The sequence below is a fragment of the Cydia fagiglandana genome, chromosome 8 (assembly GCF_963556715.1).
Source record: "Cydia fagiglandana chromosome 8, ilCydFagi1.1, whole genome shotgun sequence".
Classification (NCBI taxonomy): Eukaryota; Metazoa; Arthropoda; class Insecta; order Lepidoptera; family Tortricidae; genus Cydia; species Cydia fagiglandana.
This window is the reverse complement of record NC_085939.1, coordinates 3,611,435-3,631,516: the sequence shown is the minus strand read 5'-3', so window position 1 is coordinate 3,631,516 and position 20,082 is coordinate 3,611,435. Positions and strand designations below refer to the sequence as shown.

Genomic DNA, 20,082 nt, shown 5'->3' with positions numbered 1-20,082 from the left:
AAGTGTGACAGGAAGGCAACACGTCGAACGTGGTTAGCGGTAGGCTCTCAGACGCGCCGAGTTTGCACGGATGCGCGGGCGCGTCTTCTAATGCGATGCTAGTTAGATCGTGTTGCGTTTAATGCACGTTTTTCTTATTCCCAGGAAGCAAACACTTAGCACGCTTTTCTTATCATTAGTTGCATTATTTAACATAGTCACTGTACAAGTTAAGAAGTAAATTGTGACAGTTTTGAATTTACCCTTATATTTACGAAGCTAAGACGTCCGTTTAACTGATAGCCTTATATCATAAATTATAAAGGTCAATTCTTATTATTATTATTTGGAGTCTGTCGTGTCCCACCCCACTGCTGGGCAAAAGCCTCCCCCAAATTTCTCCACAAATCTCTGTCCAGTACCCAGTCCCCACTCCTTTAAGAACGAGTCTATTCTTAACTGTTAAAATTTACTTCTTAGCTGCGTTAGACTCTGGGTCCGATTCGGATTTTGAAATAGATATCTAATATATCTTTTAGACATCACCAAGATACGATAACGATATGTTTAAGATCTAACCTGTCAAATTTTACATTTGCGCGATTCTGGAGATACTCTTGAACGCTTTCCACGGGATATGACTTAGAGATCCAATTCACATCTAATAGATATCTTGCTCTATCTAACGTAAAAGTAACATTGGTCGCCCGAATTGCGCTGCAAAAGAGAAGTAGTTAATATCTAAACTATAACGTATCTAGAATGGATCTAGTACGTGTCGTCTCTTGTGAATATCTTGAAGTTGCGAATACGGCAGTATAATTCGTGTAATAAAATTTCAACTACATTTTCATCCCCTTCATCAATAAATATAATTCTTAGCTGAGCTCGGCAACATCTGAAGAATATGTACATGTTTTAAATCTCTAGGGCTTACTTTCAACGGTTCAGGCTCTGCATTTTCTATCCATATCTAAGTGACATACATATCTGTACAGTCACCTGAAATAATATGTTACACAACAAAGGCCACAAAAATATCTGACACAATCTTATATGTAGAGCCATAAGAGCGTGTCACATATTTTTGCGGCCTTCAATGAGTAACATATTATTGCAGGTGACTGTACTACAGAGCTCTGATTCAGAGAAGCCTGAATACCACGGCCTTAAGCACAATGGTTTATATTCCAATATTAAATATCGAATAAAGACTTACCTTGTAATTTTATTCGCAATAGCGAAGAACCAATTACCTTCATACGGTAAACCAATAAAAGGTGAGTTAATATGTGGTCGGCACATAAATATCGGCTGGTGGAAGCCGCTTCGTATTATTTTCGTTTTATTACCACGGGGCCGGGAATTTGATAGAGTCTTGGCTACCGAACTGCGCGGGCAGTACTAATTCAGCCAACACAGCCGGCCGGCGCCGTATTAAGGCGGCGAAATGAAAAGAAACCCGGAAATGGATGAAAAGTAATTTATTTTGGCGTGAGAGGAGCGACAATGGCGCGAGCATAATATTGCTGTTTCGGCGCGACGCCGCGGCGTATGCCAGTGAGAGAGGTGACTATCAAACTTTTAGAAGAACTGGGTTGGGTGAGTAAAAGACTTGACTGGTAATCTTAGACTAATTTATTCAATCATACCTAGGCGTTTTATAAATCCTGTTATCTTTACATCACATGTCTAATCTGCGGCGACACATACAATACCTCAACTTAATCAGCGCGTGCTCTAATGTATACTAAGCTATCGACACGCGCTGATTATATTTTGCTGACCGCCATAAAGCTTACTCTGATTTTAATATCAAGCCACGAATTCTTTATGTATTTAAAAATGTAATATTTAAGTAATAAAAAGTTAAAAACTACTCCCTAAACTAAAACTAATACGAAAAAACATATCTAAAGGCCCTGGGGCATAGTGCCAAGGATGCTGGCAGCATTTCCTCGCTGAATCAGCCACGAATTCGATCTTAATTAGTTATGGATCTGATCTGTCAGTGTCAAAAGTGAAGTTTATCATTGGAGAAATGTCACTTAGGGTCAAAAGTCAGTCAGTTTGTTAAAAAGCTTAACACACATTCTTAGACAGCTTGGTAAAATCATAAGAAAACACAAAACATGTTAAATTGTTGGTTTTCATTTTATATTTTGAATTAAAACTAGTTTACCCTGGCAGATACAATTTAAGCTTCGTTGACTGGGATACGTTCCGCGATTTCTCGCGCCGCACTACTCTACCAACTTTAAATTAATTTTCTAATTTCCCGGCGAATTTGCTTCTAAACATGAGATCTAAATGGAATCTGTAATGGCCTTTTGTTCTGGTCCATTCTTGCTGAAACTGTTTGTCGAGGCTGCTGGCGACGGACCTTTGCTCTTTTAGATTACTTACAGAGTTAATTAACCGTGACCTTTAACCTACTTCTAAATTTCGAGGAAAATTAAACCATAAGTAATATACCTGGTAAATAGTTAAAAACTGCATAATAATAAACTCCCAGGTTTTAAGTCCATTAATTCACCAATTTGTTATGCCATTATTCATAAACAGAAAACTTAAGTCTTGGTTGCTGTCATTAGATTATGATCAAACTGAAAGCATCCTACATTAATATACTCATATACACACACACACACACACATACACACACACACACACATACACACACACACACACACACACACACACACACACAATAAATAAATATATATATATATATAATGTAATTGCTATGTAATCTTACTAGAATGGCATTGTTTTCTGGTATCAAAACAAGCCCTATAAATAAATATAATTAATTTCTTTAAATATAAAATTAAAAACAAAATTTAGTAGTTAATAATAAGATTTGATAATCTTCATTCTGTTTCTATTGTCTGGGAGAGGACACTGACTTCTGTAACACAGGTCTTTACCTAGCTCAGAAGTCAGGGACTTCAACACCTACCTGTAACTTGTTTTTGTCAATAAAAATATTTTTATTTTATTTATTTATTTTATTTTTATAAACGCATTACAAGCCTGAGTTAGCTATGAATCGTTTGTCTTTATCTGTCTGGCTTATTCATTTATTTTATTTTATTTTATTATGTATTTAAAATATCTTATGTATTTGTAAGAAAGGGATTAATACATAATTAAACTAATTTAGGCCCATAAAGTTTTATGAATAGAGGGGTTAGACGACACTTTCCGCTAATCTGACAGTTAAAATGGCTGAACGTAGTTTATTTAACTATACTTAAACCTCAAAAATAGCATCCTCCGTTATACTAATTCCTTCGGAACTCAGAATCCAAAAAGTAGCCCATAAAATATAAATTGTATAAAAATATTTAAAATTAAATAGGCTGTATAACAAATATTACATGGATATTACTGATTTGCGAAATTTCCACTTTGTAAAGCTTCGAAAACTTTTCATAGGTAAGTATATACTTTTATGGGAATCAAAATTTTCCATTTCCAAAATAAAAGTTGCCTTTGTTTCCTGTCTAACTCTGTCCTCTCTGTCTGTCAATCTTCCGTAACTAACGTTCTGTTTCCTTACTCGCTCTTATGAACCGACCAAGAGAAGTCAAGTGTAATTTGACAGACAGATAGACACGAAGGGCGATAATATCTGCATACGTGCTCGAATTGCCATGAAACTAGGTATGCGTGTGCAAACATTCCTCGTATTAAATTAAATCCCAGGAGCTTTATTCTTTACCTTGTATTTGATGTCAAAATTATGTCAGAATCGTATTGGTTGCGCGCTCTCGTTCTAAAGGTGGCCACTGACGAGCCTTCCAAGAGTTCAAATAGCGTGGCTGCAATCCAAGTACGGTCCGTGGATATCAAAACGTACAATGTTTAATATTAGGATGTCGGCCATTTGGATGAATCCATTGTAACAGCATCCATTTGGAAGGCTCATCAGTGGCCTGCTTTACTCAGAAGATCGCAAGATAACGAACGCCGTCCTGTGGGTCCCGTTTTCTCAAGTCGTAAAGACTAAAAGCTAAGCTATGGATTTTAACAATGTATGCTTTCTGGTAAATAACAAAAACGTAAAAATGGTAAATACCTTTCCGGTATTTATGGTTTCGATGCATTCGGGCGTGACGACTGACGAGCTATATATAGAGTGAGCTGCGAAATCGCATGGAGAAATTATGAATGAATTCATTGATAAAGTTGCCACGCACTTTTACGGCTCTCGCGTCGAATGTTGGTCCCTGTCACAGTTTATTATTATATGACATCGACTTTAATGTTAATTTGGTTTATATTCAATTGTTTGACATGTTTTTCTTTGTACATGACGATCCCTATTGGGAGACACAATTAATTTTATTATTTTTTATTTTAAATTTATAATGCAATTTTTGACGATCATGATGAGAAGATAAACATAATTTTGGCGAATGTAGCAAATTTATATTGTAATTTTCATCTTGAAATAAAGAAATCTAAATCTATGGAGTAATTGTTACGTAAAATATTTGTAAACATTTTTTGAAAGTGTATCACATTAATTTATTAAGAAATGTAACATTTAAGTAACAACCATAGGTACGCTAGAACACATTCCTACAATTATTTCTTAAATCAAGCCAAACCAAAAGAGGAATTGTCACATGGACCATGGCTGTTATTAAATTGGTATTAGTATTTGAATTAAATCGTTTCTGCATGAGGCCCATTATTGTAATGAAGCGGCGTGACGGCCGCAATCGTTCTGTGCAATTTACAATAGTTCATTGCGTACCGCAATTAACTCGGTATCTCCGACATCGCCGTACCTGCATCTCGCTATTCTTGTAAATGTCACGCCAATTACCACATGTCTCGAGATAACGCAAAAAGCGTGCTATATGTGTCTTTTTAAATTTATTCAGATTTTTCTTCGTCGTGTCTTAATGGCTTAATAATTTTCTGAGTTAAAAGTATTTCAGTTTTAAGGCATCCGGTATGGTGCATACATACTCTGTTTATGTAGGTCTTACTAAGTAGGTGTTAGTTATAGGTAGGTAGTTAGGTATATAATCCATACTTAATATTATCGGTCTTCTCCACAATGAGTTAATCCAGATTAATTAACTCAATTTTTTAATTATCTAAATGCAATCATATAATCATCGCAATCTACGTTAAGGAAGCAATAAATTATATTTCTAATTAAATTATACTAGTCTCACGAAAGAACACCGCGATTAACGCAAATTAAAAACGGAAGCCGTGTCCAAATTCATTACGAAAAAGTTATTTCGCGGCGAGTATTAAAGTGCAATACTAATGGATTCATATAATGATTGCGGTTGCAGCTGCCCTACATCTACATATCGTGGGGCTAAATGGGCTTAAGCGCAAACTTACAACTTTTCAAGTTTTCATCCGAGCAACAATACTCAGGCTGATTGACATTTCATATTTCTTACCCTATTTATTGGCTCTTCTGTTTCTTTCTCCTTTCTTTCTCTTTCTTTATTGGAACAAGGAATACGTTGATAGTTTATGTTTTTCAGTAGGGCTTGTATTTAAGTTTTCCTTTATTGATCTTGGGTCTTAGGTTTTGCAATGTGTTTTATACTCAGTACAATATAAAAACACTTATTTACATTACAAAAAATATACAAACACATTAGGTATAAATAACCTAACAGGGACGCAGAGTAAGGAACCGACGTACTATAAGCGTAATATATCGCCGTGTCCAAGATTACCGCCTTCTACATCTGATCTTTAATTCAGCCGCCTAATATTTAAGTAAGTTATTAATAAAAAAATAGTATGTACTTATTATAAAATGGCGTAACTCCAGTTCTACGGTAGAAGCTAGTCTTGTCTCAATCGAAAAAAAAAACATTACTTAATCTGAATCTGACAATCGGCTCGATTCTGAAAATGTATTAGATCTCTACTAGACCTCAACAAGTTACTATATGGATAATTTAAAGAGATTTGTAAGATAGATATGTCAAATTTGACGTTTCCGCGATTCTGGAGGCCCTCTTGAACGATTTCGACAAGTTATGACTTAGATATCCAAGTCACATCTAGTCGATATCTAATGTAAATCTAGTTGATCTCTATATCGTTTCTATATCTTGTGATTATCTCGTTTCCCGAATACGCGTGTTTGTCCTTGTCAATGTTTGAAACTGGTCCGTTGTTGTTTTGAAACAATTTTGATAAAATATCAGATTTCTACAACCTAAACATTTTATAAATTTTTAGTGTATGTTTTCTAAATAAATACAGGACATTAAACCTAAAAATCGGATTTCAGACATAAGCCTCTTTAGCACGACGCCTCTATTAGTCCGGGAGCCGGCTGCATGAAACAAACCTCATCAAAAAATAGAATATACCTACCCTGTAGAGGTACCTGACATTTAGTAGATTCCAACGCACTTGGTCGGCCTAGGCTTAACCTGGCAGATTTTGTACAAATGGCAAAAACGTTGGACAAAAATTCATCAAAAAAAACCTCATCGAAAAATAGAATGAAACTTGTATGGTAGGATACCTGACCTTGAGGACAGTAAAAAAAAAGTGGTCGGCCTCACCTTAGCCTGGCAGTTTTTGCAGTCCGACCAGATTTATTGGGTCACGTGAGAGCTACAATTTACCTCATCGAAAAATAGAATGAAACAAACGGATTATAATAGCTAAAATAAGCCTGTCGACGTATGTCTTGGTCGGCCTCACCTTAACCTGGCAGTTTTTGCAGTCCGACCAGATTTATAAAAAAATCATCAAAAATTTTTTATCGAAAAATCGTATGAAACTTGTATGGTACGATAGCTGCCTTTGAGAACAGTAAAAAAAAAGTGGTCGGCCAAATCCTGTGTTGGCAGGTTCCTGTGTCCGACCAATTTTGTGGTACTACGTAAGAGCTACAATTTACCTCATCGAAAAATAGAATGAAACAAACGGATTATAATAGCTAAAATAAGCCTGTTGACGTATGTCTTGGTCGGCCTCACCTTAACCTGGCAGTTTTTGCATTCCGACCAAATTTATAAAAAAAACATCAAACATTTTTTATCGAAAAATCGTATGAAACTTGTATGGTAAGATAGCTGCCTTTGAGGACAGTAAAAAAAAAGTGGTCGGCCAAATCCTTTGTTGGCAGGTTCCTGTGTCCGACCAATTTTGTGGTACCACGTGAGAGCTACAATTTACCTCAACGAAAAATAGAATGAAACAAACGGATTATAATAGCTAAAATAAGCCTGTTGACGTATGTCTTGGTCGGCCTCACCTTAACCTGGCAGTTTTTGCATTCCGACCAAATTTATAAAAAAAACATCAAAATTTTTTTATCGAAAAATCGTATGAAACTTGTATGGTACGATAGCTGCCTTTGAGGACAATAAAAAAAAAGTGGTCGGCCAAATCCTGTGGTGGCAGGTTCCTGTGTCCGACCAATTTTGTGGTACCACGTGAGAGCTACAATTTACCTCATCGAAAAATAGAATGAAACAAACGGATTATAATAGCTTAAATAAGCCTGTTGACGTATGTCTTGGTCGGCCTCACCTTAACCTGGCAGTTTTTGCAGTCCGACCAAATTTATGAAAAAATCATCAAAATTTTTTTATCGAAAAATCGTATGAAACTTGTATGGTACGATAGCTGCCTTTGAGGACAGTAAAAAAAATGGTCGGCCAAATCCTGTGTTTGCAGGTTCCTGTGTCCGACCAATTTTGTGGTACCACGTGAGAGCTACAATTTACCTCATCGAAAAATAGAATGAAACAAACGTATTATAATAGCTTAAATAAGCCTGTTGACGTATGTCTTGGTCGGCCTCACCTTAACCTGGCAGTTTTTGCAGTCCGGCCAAATTTATAAAAAAATCATCAAAAAATTTTTATCGAAAAATCGTGTGAAACTTGTATGGTACGATAGCTGCCTTTGAGGACAGTAATAAAAAAGTGGTTGGCCAAATCCTGTGTTGGCAGGTTCCTGTGTCCGACCAATTTTGTGGTACCACGTGAGAGCTACAATTTACCTCATCGAAAAATAGAATGAAACAAACGGATTATAATACCTAAAATAAACCTGTTGACGTATGGCTTGGTCGGCCTCACCGTAGCCTGGCAGTTTTTGCAGTCCGACCAAATTTGTGATACCACGTGACAGCTAGAATAGGACCACACATGCTGTATTCCATACGCATCATGACTTTGTGTACCTATCTGATGGGCGGGCGTATATGAAACGCCTTCTTGTACGTGCAGGTGATCCAGGTATACACCAAAGCTTAGTTTTCAATCGAATACTTGTAATATAAGAGGAAAAACTGCACGTGATCCTTCCAAAATTTAAATAAATGGTAAAATGTTCCTCCACGATGTTCTCAACGGGCATCTAGACTGCGTTGGATTGCTGTCACAGTTAGGGCTCCGCGCTCCCACGCGCCGAACTCGTCACACCACACTATTCCATATTCCCTGTCATCGTACCAATTATGGCCAAAATTCTATTCTATTAAATTCTGAGTAGAATCGCACGTACCTATAATAAATCGTTCCAAAACATTGACCCTTTCTTCTCCTCCAGACGTGTTTTCAAATCACAAATTGCAAAGCAACTTTCCTGGTAGTCACGCACTATCACACCCACTTACACACATACACACACACACACACACGAACACATAAATTCCAATAAATGCATACAAACTAATAGATTCGCTCGTTTATGTAGGTACTGTATGTATTTTTATTTTACTATTTTTTATTTATTGTTTACGCAAAATTAGAGCTATACCTACCTATTTTAGGATTTTTTTTCCAGTTTACAGTTATTATTAATTTTTTCTCTTTTTCCTTGTACCTTAAAGACTTACAAATTAAGTTATATTTACGATTCTTGTACAGCACAAGTTACAAGTCTACCCACAGATGATTTTTTATTATGTATAAATTACAGGAAGTTCCGTTATTGGCTATGCTATAAGTTCTCATGTTTTTTGTATATTATTTAATGTAAACGCTGTTGAACTTCTCAATAAATATAAATAAATAAAAATACACAAGATAACCTCACATATATTAAGTGATTATCTTATTGTTATTTCTTCGACTCGCAAAGGCGTTATGTGTCCTTCAAACCATTTGATCTTATACATTTCATCTCTTAATGTCCAGCCACAATGTGTTGCATCAAATTTGATGCAAGTGGATTCTGCCGCACACTGCCACATTGAATTTATGAAAGCCGCCCGTAACAAGCCATACGTCAACAGGGTTATTTTAGCTATTATAATCCGTTTGTTTCATTCTATTTTTCGATGTGGTAAATTGTAACTCTCACGTGGTACCACAAACTTGGTCGGAGACAGGAACCTGCCAACACAGGATTTGGCCGACCATTTTTTTTTTACTGTCCTCAAAGGCAGCTATCGTACCATACAAGTTTCATACGATTTTTCGATATAAATTTTTTGATGATTTTTTCATAAATTTGGTCGGACTGCAAAAACTGTCAGGTCAAGGTAAGGCCGACCAAGACATACGTCAACAGGCTTATTTAAGCTATTATAATCCGTTTGTTTCATTCTATTTTTCGATGAGGTAAATTGTAGCTCTCACGTGGTACCACAAAATTGGTCGGACACAGGAACCTGCCAACACAGGATTTGGCCGACCATTTTTTTTACTGTCCTCAAAGGCAGCTATCGTACCATACAAGTTTCATACGATTTTTCGATAAAAAAATTTTGATGATTTTTTCATAAATTTGGTCGGACTGCAAAAACTGCCAGGTTAAGGTGAGGCCGACCAAGACATACGTCAACAGGCTTATTTTAGCTATTATAATCCGTTTGTTTCATTCTATTTTTCGATGAGGTAAATTGTAGCTCTCACGTGACCCAATAAATCTGGTCGGACTGCAAAAACTGCCAGGCTAAGGTGAGGCCGACCACTTTTTTTTTACTGTCCTCAAGGTCAGGTATCCTACCATACAAGTTTCATTCTATTTTTCGATGAGGTTTTTTTTGACGAATTTTTGTCCAACGTTTTTGCCATTTGTACAAAATCTGCCAGGTTATGCCTAGGCCGACCAAGTGCGTTGGAGTCTACTAAATGTCAGGTACCTCTACAGGGTAGGTATATTCTATTTTTTGATGAGGTTTGTTTCATGCAGCCGGCTCCCGGACTATATTAATAATTTATTTAGTTTTAGTCGTCGGTCACTCATTAAACAACGGGGCTGATTGCACTGTTGCGATATTCCATTATGCGGGCACTAATTAGATTTAACCAAATGCGGGTTTTGCATTAATAACGCATGTAAAAACTTAACGAGCAAGCCTGCTGCTAATGTTATTTAATTGCCGACACACAAAACATTTACTAATTATTTCGTAACTAATTTGTTCCTATGCCGAAAAGCACTAATAATTAATGCGTACAAATGTAGTGCATAATTATTTTCCATCGTATTTTTACGGAAATATACAACAGTGTCTTGCTATTTCTGTCAGTCTCAGGACAAAAAATACTAAGGTTGAGTGAAGTAGCATGACAAATACATAAAGATAAAGATAAAGATAAAAAATAGTTTATTCAAGTAGGCATATTACAATGCGCTTATGAACGTCAAATAAACCTTTACCGGCTCCAACCGTACACCTCTGCCCCGAGAAGATTTAAATCCCCCCTCAATTGGAGGAGGGTATCCCAATATGGGACCGGCAACAAACTCGGCGGGACACATCTTTTCAAAACATTATTACATCTTATAATTAACATGCATTACGAGTAATTAATACAATTTAAATTACTATAGAATTCATGCAATTATACTCAGTGAGTACATAACTTTATAGAATTTGATATAAAAAATAAACATATATGCACATGAAATCACAAATACGTAGCTCTTTCAGAAAACAAATCAAATCTTACAAAAGGAAAAGAAAATAAAATCAATAAAAGAAATGAGAATACATATTATATTAATCTAACTGATTGTTATGAGATGCTTTCATACAATTTGATGTGCTTTCTTACCTGAGCTGAGTCACCTTTAACTCTACACATACGAAAGAAAATACGATGGAAAACAATTTATGCACTACATCTTGTAGGTACCTAATTTCATTATTTGTAGGAACTTGAGACTTGCGGGCTCAAATAACATTTGCGTTTCCTTTTTAACGAATTATTTTGTAACTAACGATAATTATTGTGTATCTACCTGCAATGTACCACTCCATCAGTCTTCATCAATTAGGAAACTATAAGATAAGGCAGGGTGGCATCTTAAAGCTAATTATGTCAGCTCTTTACCGCAAATTAAGCCATATACGGCGGATATGATATTCAACTCGACAGATATTAAAGTTCAAATTTCAACAAATATTTTTTTAAGGGGTTAAAGGCAGTGCGGGTTCTTTGACGTTTACGTAATGACACACGGAAAAACATAGGTAAAGTTGTAAAAAAAGGCTTCACTGCGTCTGAAAATAATGTTCCAACAAGTTGATAGCAAAAGGTCAATTCAATGTACGTTACATTTCGATATTTAAATAATGTCATTTTGCTGTCATTCTGCGTGCATTTCATTCGTACTTGTTCGTACACGTATTGGAGCGAGCGATGACACATATTGATGTCAAAATGTTAGTTTTGCATTGGCCTCTAGACCACTGCCACGGCGGCGCAAACACTATTGAAACGCACTGAAATCCCAAGCATGTCATGGCATCGCGCTTTGGCAATGTGTATTTATTTTACGGCAAATTTCAACTGGCGTAAATCTGCAACTGAATCTGGTACCTCCCCCCCCCCTCCCGCGCGCCCCACCGATAACATTTCCGTTATTAAAAAAGTACGCGACTTTGTCATCAGAGAAGTTAGTTTTTTTTTTAATTAAAATTATGAAATTGATATTGCCTTTACGGCGGAGCTCGGTTGCCAACCTTGTAAAAGTTTAAATTAATTTTTGAATCAAGCCTAATAGCAGTGGTAAACGATTTTCAAGAAAGAGTTTTCTGTTTGAGCAAATATAAAATTTAATTTATCAGATGGCGCAAACCGTACTGTAATTGGTTTCGATATCCGAAATGACGACGATCGTTATATATTAATTCCGGCTATTAATAAGATTTAATAAGATTATCGCCCGGATGCTGTTCCACATCGTCACAAAGCACTAAGTACATAATTACTTACACTATAAGTAATAACTACCGTTAACTGGGGTGGGGTTACTTTGATTCGTGGGGTAACCTTGATTATCGATTTATAAACTATTAAGGAGTTGATTTCTAAATACTTTTATCAAATTAACAATTTATCAAGTTAAGGTCGCCAACCTCATCAAAAAATTCCTGAACTAGCATTCAAAAATCAACTATTCCTCAAAAATTGATGGTCAAGATTACCCCAAGAAATCAAAGCAACCCCAGATTACGGTACCTTGACAAGTAAGAAAACCATGACCTATAAATACGCATGGATAAATATAAATATTGCCTGATAAAGTAGGTACCTCTTCTTTTTTCTGTGGAGATAATTCTAATAGGGAAACTATGGCTAGAAACTATCTGACAATGCTTCATATATAAAATTTAATTATTGATGAATATTTATGTCAAATATCAAATTCATTTTCACTTTTTGTTGTTATTTGCAAAAAATATATGAACCTATATTATATCGGCAGCCAGTTTTAGCTTACCTACTTAAAAAATACCGAGCCGAACTAAACTGAGGGAACTGTAGTTATGGAGTCATAACTCGTCACTGCCAGAATTTTATGACTCCAGAATCAATTGATTCGTCTAGCTTTCCAAATTGCGATATTGTTAGTACGTAGGTAAGCTTATGTATCGTTATTTTCGAGTATAAAGTTAGTGTTTTCTGATATTGAGTAGTATTATGCTACCCAAAGTTCCACAACTATCAATTCGATGTAGTTAGGTACTAACTATTGTTTGATTTGTGTAACTAATTTGATTGCAGGTAGGTATTCAAATTTAAATAGATTACGCACATTTGTAGTTATCACCGTATTTTAATTATGTAGGTAAGTAGTACCTACCTACCTATATGACTTAGCTTACATTGCCACTGAATGTCTACCAAGTGCTGCAAAGTTTTCAGTTTAAATGAGTTGCTTAGTGTCATTTCTCCTTTAGAATTATTGCAGCGGCAGTAAAGCACATCATTGTTTCTTAACGGCTGTCAAACTTGTAGAAAGTAGAGACAATCTGTGCTATAAATTATTTTCTCTCCGAAGACTCGGAGAGAAACTTAAGCCTGACATAAGTGGGCAATAAACTTCATCCAATTTGGAGATTCGCATCTGGAGGCTCTTATTAAAGCCCGAAAGTTAGTCCTTTTCATCCATCACTTGTAATACGTGTGTGAGTTATTGTATGAAAAATTGAAGAATAAATTGAGTCGCTGCAGCGGCGGCGAGACATAAATCCCAACTGAGCCCTCAATATTGTTTTAAAGGGGAAGTGGCCATAAATTTTATCAGGGCCGCCCAGAGCAGCGCGGAGCGGCGGCCGCCTCCGCGCACTCTTCCGACCCGCTTCCGCCGCGTCGCCGCCGCCGACGCGCCGTCTGCGACGAGTCTAAACAATTTTCCGCCACTGCTTGTGCTTATGCTACGGGGTGCCCATGTGGATTCCGAATGTCATGCCTCTAGAAATTGAGTGAAATCGACCACCCGGATAATATGCAGGCTGGTATTTGAAAAATCAGCAGACCGAGATAATTTATAATAACATACCTAGGTACAATGTAAAAGAGTAATCAAAAGATTGTTCTCTTTCGCGAAAGTTTAATACTTTTTCACTATCTATGATGCTGTAATTCACTCTCAAGCTCAATATCGTAGAATATTGGTTCACCACGTAGCGAGCAGCGTAAAATACGATTTGATTACGATAAGGACTCGCGCGACTGCGCGCTCTACTTGTTTAGAGCTGCGAGCAAATTTAACGCACTGCTCGGAGTAGCCGTAACGCTAGAAAACTACACAAATCGCTAATAAAGCGAAATTGTGACATTAACCTAGAGCTATTAAAGTGTACCCTGCGATAACATTGTGGGGCACACTAAAAAATCGCTTATTTTTATCAATACAATCTGTATGTGTCCGACATACATTTCGCATAAATGTGATATTGCAATATCATTCGTCCCCTTTTTAATATCGCGCGGACGCTGCCGGGCGGTTTATGGCACAACCCTTCCTGGGTTTTATTCGCGACCTGTTTGTCCTAATATGAAGAATTGACGTCAGCAAAATGGAATTGTCGTTTTGCTTATGTATTTTATTTAACGCACAATATTTGTTTTTTGTCAGTGTATCGATCAATTTTATTTGCTATGTTGTTTTTGATTCATTGTTTTATTTTAATTAAAGATCTGTTTCTATATTATGGTTATAATAATTTCGTACATAGATAGGAACCTAGTTGCAGCTGAGTGCTTAAGGCTGTTCTTGAGCCAACTAATTAGTAGGGTAGGGTGCAAAACTAGGTACATAAAGTGTCTAGCTTGAATACTCACTGGGAGCACTGTCAGGCTTGTGCATGGCCGGGGGGTCGCGAATCATGGCGAGGCCGTCACTTCTGCATCACACAACTATATTAGATCTGAAACAAAAACACAGCGTTTAAAACTCTATCTAAGACTGTCAAAATATACTACTTAAATATAGTAAAAGACCCCATTGCTCATATAGGAGTTACTAACAGTTGTAATAAACCCTGCAACCAAAGCCGATCTTTGCATTAGATGCTTATATCTTTAAAAATTATGCTAGTAGCTGCTCTTTGAGACGAGTGCTTGTATTTTTATACAAAAAGCATTTTCACTGAGATGCAATACATGTGGGGATCGCTAAGAGCGGACGGCGCACGCGTCTCAGTGAAACCTCATTAGAATAAACGATATTCTCTCCTTACGTCCACTCCGCGCGAGACCTTATTACTCCGACAAACTGCTGTCAAACGGCACCAGCCAAGCTCCGGACCCATTCTCAAAAATCAACTTTATTCACCACACAACAAGACTCCTTTTCCGGAGTTCCACAAACATCAACCACCTCTTTATAATTTTCTATTCTGTGTCCGGGACATAGAGTTTATTCTCAAAGCAAGAGGGATAATAGACGCACATTCAGACGGTATTTCTTCGCGAAGGTTTAGACGTCCATACAAAGCTGGAAATTGAAACTTTAGACATTAATAATAACAGTAAGCTTAATCGGCCGAGTAAATAACATTGAAAATAATTAGGTATAAATACAAAAGTTCCCTTTTTTTCTTTTCTAAAAATATTACAATATCGTAAATCGGTAATAAATGTGGCTACACGTTCAATAAAACATCCAACGCCTCTGCTATCACATTTAAACGAATCGGGTGAATGAAAAAAACTTTTATAACCGCATCTAAATTCCCATCAGCACCTGTTACAAAGGCGGCTATCAAATTATCCGCGACATATCCGCGAGCGAGCGCGCCTCCAACCATAAATACGGTATTCGTTATGCATTTCTCATATTCATGAATCCGTTTTATTGGCCCCAATAAAATATGAACATCTCAGAATGGATATGAGAGAGCGGGCAAATCTAATATGGATTGCTGTGCGCCGGATTCGGTCCGATTGGCGGGTGGGGGCGGCCATCTGCGCCCCCGCCGCGGATCACGGTAATGGGCTCTGTGATCCACTCCACGCTTCATCTCATTTCAGAATACAAATTTAATCACACACAAAAGAACGACTCGAGGACCGCACGGGCCCGCACTGTGTAATCCAAAATTGATGACAATAAAAAGAGCAGTGCTGAAGATACTTAACTCCCATTGTGCGGTCATAAAAGAAGTCAAAGAGCGTATCCACACAATACTTACGTGATGTCATCGCCGTTGAGGAACAATCAGTCAGAGCGCGAGTCCCTACAATAATCCGTCGCTGCGACTCAGCGACGCCGACAAAGGAGTAATTGTCGCTCGCTTCACGCCCGTATAATACAAATTTAAAGGGCGCTGTCACACTAAACCAGCCACAGAAAAGGGCATCCTCGGTCGACGTGTCAAAAATTCAACAGAGAGCCGGGATAAGTGGAATGGATGGCGACGTCGCAGGCCCGGATAAAATATTCTACGTCAAATCGTACGTCACTGGCTCTCGACTCGACTCTAAGAAAGTGCTTGGCACAAGTCTCTTATTTATTCGCTTTTACCTCAGTACAGCTCTTTTGTGCCCTACCAGATTTACAAGGCACCATTAGGGTGTTTCGGTTTCTATATGAGATCTTTCGAAAGATGCTTTTATAACCAGATGTATTTTAGTTACTTCGCTTTATTTTTACTTAGATAATAGTTACTTAGTTTAAAAGTTGTGGTGCTGATGTGCTTGATCTAGTGTACGGGAAGCATTATCGATGTTACGTCCTGACCCGTCCCAGTGGGCAACGGAGAGAAGAAGCCATTACAGGCACTTCCAGTAATTTGGGGTGCGCGGCGGAAACCCATTTGGGTATTATTGAGGTGGGGCCGCCGCGGCGACTATCCGTATCTCCATTATGATTGCGTTATCAACGCCATCAATTAAATAGCATTACGTTAAAATTCACCCCGACCGCCGGTTACCGGCTGGCTACAGTCGCTCCGCGAGGAAATCATGGACATGCCTTTGTATATCCGTTGTCACTAACCTGAAAATAAGGATTAAGTATGTTGGTGCTGATAAGTGTAGTATTTATTTAATGTGGCTAATAACATACACGTGGAAAGTGAAGCTGAACAATTTGATCCATTAACGTCGTAATCTGTTAAACACTCCCTTCTGACTCCGCACTGATCGTATTCATTATTCACCGGCAGAGAGCAATTAAAGCTCCACTAATCAATCTCAAACTTCAGCCGGAGCTGAACTCTAATCAAGAAAACTCCTATTCCGTGAAAGCTCTCCGAACAAAATTTAACTTAATTAAAAATGTAAATTAAATTCCTAGGCGGCTCCACAAGCATCACGTCGCCGCGTCGGCCCGCGCCAGCGCTCGGGGCTTTTGATTGCAGCTAAAAGGTTTGGGATTAGTGCGCGAAAGAGCTTTCAGTGCATTTGTAGAGCTTTTAAGTGGGAAGCTTTCGCTTAAGACACTTACATACAATGTAAATTTTATGTAGCTCTGAGTAGTGGTGTAGAAGGTATCAATTATGAAACAAATGGTACGCAGAGCGGATGAGATGCACGTGCTACTGTATTCAAGCCTGCCTGGTACTTTACGATAAGTTTAATTACACACTAAACTTGATTAAAAATTGACAAAGTGTCAATATTTGTAAGTGATGAATGGGTTTGCCGTTAACAATGAAAGGGGAAGGGGCGGTAGGCTGGGAGGGGGAGAGATCTGACCAAGGAAGTTCGGTGTCCGGAAATAAACCGCCCGTAAAATTGTCAATTCCGAGGGCAAGCCGGCGCCTGGGCCTGACAATTTTGAGCCGGGCGATTTGAACGGCTTCTCTGAAAACGGCCTATCTGTGTCACCGTTTAAAAGTATATTACCAAGATACCAATGGCATGTTTTGGAAAAACAAAAACCTAAAGTACTTTTGTAGAAACTTGTTTTGAGACCATTTACTTCAACTACAAAATGCAGTACAACGATACGAATACTTCTTTCTATTGCGTGTCAGCAGAGCCGATTCCAACTGGGTGGGCGCCAAAACAATCACTGTTATTCACTACTTAACCCCTACAACGCATTACACGCCCAACATTCTATTTCATTACAATACTATACTTACATTACACAGTAAATTGAGTAGACTTTGTACCTAAAGAAAATTGGGTCGAGTATATCACACGCCGCATACGCTGATAACACACGCATCGCCCATCCAATCACAAGGAGCAGCGAGCAGAAAGCTTATTATCGGGACGCGGTACCGACGCGCCGGTAATGAGGACGGCGGACGTCCCGGACGGGCTCCGGACCGGACCCCACCACTCCCACCAGGGGCTTACTCCGATTTTTACTTTGTCGCTACAAGAAGTGGTATTTCAATCAATTGCTCGCGCTTGCTCGCGACTGCTCCAAGCAGTCATGAAGGTAAAGTGAGAATTTTTGACGTATTGCTACTACAAGTGGGTGTCGGCCTAATTATATTAATAAATTCGAACTGGCGTTTGGTGAATTTTCAATTCAGATTAAAATAAGCTATAATCGGTCATAAAAATATATTTTATAGAGTCGCTAAATTTCTTAATTCTATCGATTTTTTTTCAATCATATTATACTCATTTCAATAATTCTTTAATAACGTAACGCACGACTAACTACGTCAGCTAAACATCACAAAACTGAGGTAGATAATCTTCTCCAGTTTAGTACTGTTACTTATCCCGTGCCCGGACTCATTCAGCACAGGTCCACTGCATACGTGCGCTCCCTCGCTTTTTGAACTGCGATCATCGCCACACTCATCCGTGAAATTGATTCTCCAGAAAAGAAAAGACGAAAAGATAAATAAAAAGGAAATAGGAAAACACAGGCTAAGATTTGGCGTGAAATTGTTTTTCAGCGCCCACCCACCAACTACGCCCGGGCCCGACGCGGGAATTTCCCAATTACAGGGTGTGAACGTATTTGATTATACGACGTATCCCTCAACCCGAAGCTATTAATGGTCATTTTTATCACCTAAATCAATTAAGATGCCTTTTTGTAATCAAAAATCTATTCACACATCTACCATATCAAATACTATGAAATCAGCAACATCTTGATCTAGCATTTGCCTAATTACGAAATTAGGCAAATGTTAAAAAGCTAATGTGTAATCAGGCCACTTTGAACGGGCCCCTGACATCATATCGATACTTGTATCATATCGGCTAGCTGTCATTCGAGCGTTCATTTCGCTCTGACCAGGGCTCGGAAACATACAAACACATTAAACAATAGAATGTTTCTTTGTTTTGATCCATTACGCAAGTTCAGATCAGTTTATATTTTACAGTAGCTATTAAGTAAAGAACATAAAATTTCAGAAGAAGGAACAAAAGATTTTATCGAACATAATAAGACTAATATCGAATCTAAAAGGTCTACCTATCGGGCTGGAGATCAGTCGAATTGGGATAAGTTAAAACACTGTGACATCTCATCCACTACGTGATCCATTTGCCGAAGTAAGAAGCAATCTCATTCAATACCCCGCCGTCCCGGTTAGGGTTACCAGCCTTCACACAATTACTCTCTCCTCGAAAATTTTCGTTGTTGATACTCGTACTAATGACCAGAAATGTCAATATGTACATTTTGACGAAGTGACTGAGATTTTATTAGTGATACTTTATAATTAAAATGAGGGTTTTGTTTAGATGAATAAATTTAACGTTTATCCGGTTTGCTGGGTTAGGTTTGGGTGCATATAAGGAATTATGTATGTTTACAAATCAAGACTCCTAAAATTTGTTTAAAATTTGTATCTGGCAACCCTAACAGTCCGTGCAGGGCTGCTAACAATGCTATACTTTGTGCGCCCAGTATCACAGAACGCAATAAAACTTTACATTACTCTTTAACTACTTCCCCATAGTTATCAGCGTGTGATAGGAAATGGGGCATAAATATAGAATTGCTCGTTGTTTCATTTTATAGTCACCGTATAACAATACCGCTGCTTTTATTGTGTAACCGTTGAATAGGATATTAAATGAAACACAGAAGCAATATCGCTCAGCATACCAAATGACTGTCTGCGCGCCATCATTTTAATATTTAATTAAGTAAGAAATGAGGAAAAATGTGTATTAATGGGAAAACCGTACATTAATTAAAATGTTTTGCCCTTATTTGAATTTCATGTAAGCGGTGTTTGAATATATATTATATGGAAGTAAACACGTAATTGGCTGTTTGGGATCAATGCACACACAAAAAATAATAATTTGAACCGTTTTTTTTGTAATTTATAGGTTGGTACTCAATATACCTACTAGTAGAAGAACAAAATGACAACACAAATAATTTTGACCTTTTATCTTTCTAGTTTACTGAAAAATGTGACGAAGTCGACAGCCCTAGTAAAGAACGGAGTATCGC

The 20,082-nt window shown here is 37.7% G+C and overlaps 1 protein-coding gene across 1 annotated transcript in view; it reads right to left on the bottom strand.

The window, feature by feature from the left end:
- The window catches only part of LOC134666485 (LIM domain only protein 3-like), an 88,705-nt gene that overhangs the window by 18,335 nt on the left and 50,288 nt on the right, over positions 1-20,082 (bottom strand). The window contains exon 3 of the mRNA XM_063523666.1: positions 14,529-14,614. Within this exon, the coding sequence (XP_063379736.1) occupies positions 14,529-14,574 (46 nt within the window). The 5' untranslated portion in view covers positions 14,575-14,614. The remainder of the gene's footprint in view (positions 1-14,528; positions 14,615-20,082) is intronic.